This window comes from Myotis brandtii, unplaced genomic scaffold, assembly GCF_000412655.1.
Source record: "Myotis brandtii unplaced genomic scaffold, ASM41265v1 scaffold604, whole genome shotgun sequence".
Classification (NCBI taxonomy): Eukaryota; Metazoa; Chordata; class Mammalia; order Chiroptera; family Vespertilionidae; genus Myotis; species Myotis brandtii.
Genome location: NW_005370286.1, coordinates 1,917,676 through 1,918,645, shown reverse-complemented (window position 1 = coordinate 1,918,645; position 970 = coordinate 1,917,676). Strand labels below are relative to the sequence as shown.

Sequence of the window (970 nt, the reverse complement as noted above, 5' to 3'; positions counted from 1 at the left end):
CTCCTGCTCAGTGAGACACGCACAGTGGGGATCACTGTGGTCATTTTTGTTCTCTGCAAACAGAATGAGGCCACACTGCACTTGACACAAGGTACCCCCATTCCCCTGGAGTAAACATGAATTGGGGGTAAAAAACAAGAGATGTCCCCCAAATGTTAGCAGAAACCACAACAATTCAGCTTATTCCCAAGAGAACGCAGCGAGGAAACTTCCCATCACTCGCGGGCCCACTCACGGGAGCAGCGCACGCCTGCATCCTCCTTGTGCCCGCAGTCTGCATGTCCCCAAGGCTCCGCTGGGCAGCCCGCAGAGGGGCAGGGCAGTACCTGGGCAGCTGCGGGTGGCTGAGCAGTTGAGGGTCTCCCCGGGGCCCGGAGTTCCTCCTGCCTTTTCTGTGTAGGAAAGTAGGACCCATCAGATATTTGCAAGGTTGGCAGTTGCAAATTCTGTGAAATACTTTTCCTTGTTCTCTTCCCAGCACCAGGAATGCCTGCTGCAGAGGAGGAAAGGTCTATACGTTTAGCCGAGGGGTAGGCACGTAGGCACGCAGGGTGAGGATTCCCCACACTGTCCTGGGCTTCTCCACGCAGGACGTTTCCCTACGGGAAGCTGCGCACCCAGGGGTCCTGCTCCCCACTGTGCGGGAGTCAGGAGGTCTCAGAAGACTCCAGATGACCCGCCAGCTCAGGCCCTCAGGGCAAGGACTCTCCCCCTTGCTGGACCAGCACACCCGGAACTATAAGGCAAAGTGACAGTGGTAGCGTCATCGGAGGTCTCAGAAGACTCCAGATGACCCGCCAGCTCAGACCCTCAGGGCAAGGACTCTCCCCCTTGCTGGACCAGCCCACCCGGAACTATAAGGCAAAGTGAGGGTGGTAGCGTCACCCCTTAGAGCAGCGGTTCTCAACCTGTGGGTCGCGACCCCTTTGGGGGTCGAACGACCCTTTCACAGGGGTCGCCTAAGACCATC

General features: G+C 57.9%; 1 protein-coding gene across 1 annotated transcript in view; it reads right to left on the bottom strand.

Moving 5' to 3' along the window:
- LOC106728386 (scavenger receptor cysteine-rich domain-containing protein SCART1-like) overlaps positions 1-970 on the bottom strand; it is a 10,116-nt gene that overhangs the window by 1,801 nt on the left and 7,345 nt on the right. The window contains exon 7 of the mRNA XM_014550559.1: positions 327-392. Within this exon, the coding sequence (XP_014406045.1) occupies positions 327-392 (66 nt within the window). The remainder of the gene's footprint in view (positions 1-326; positions 393-970) is intronic.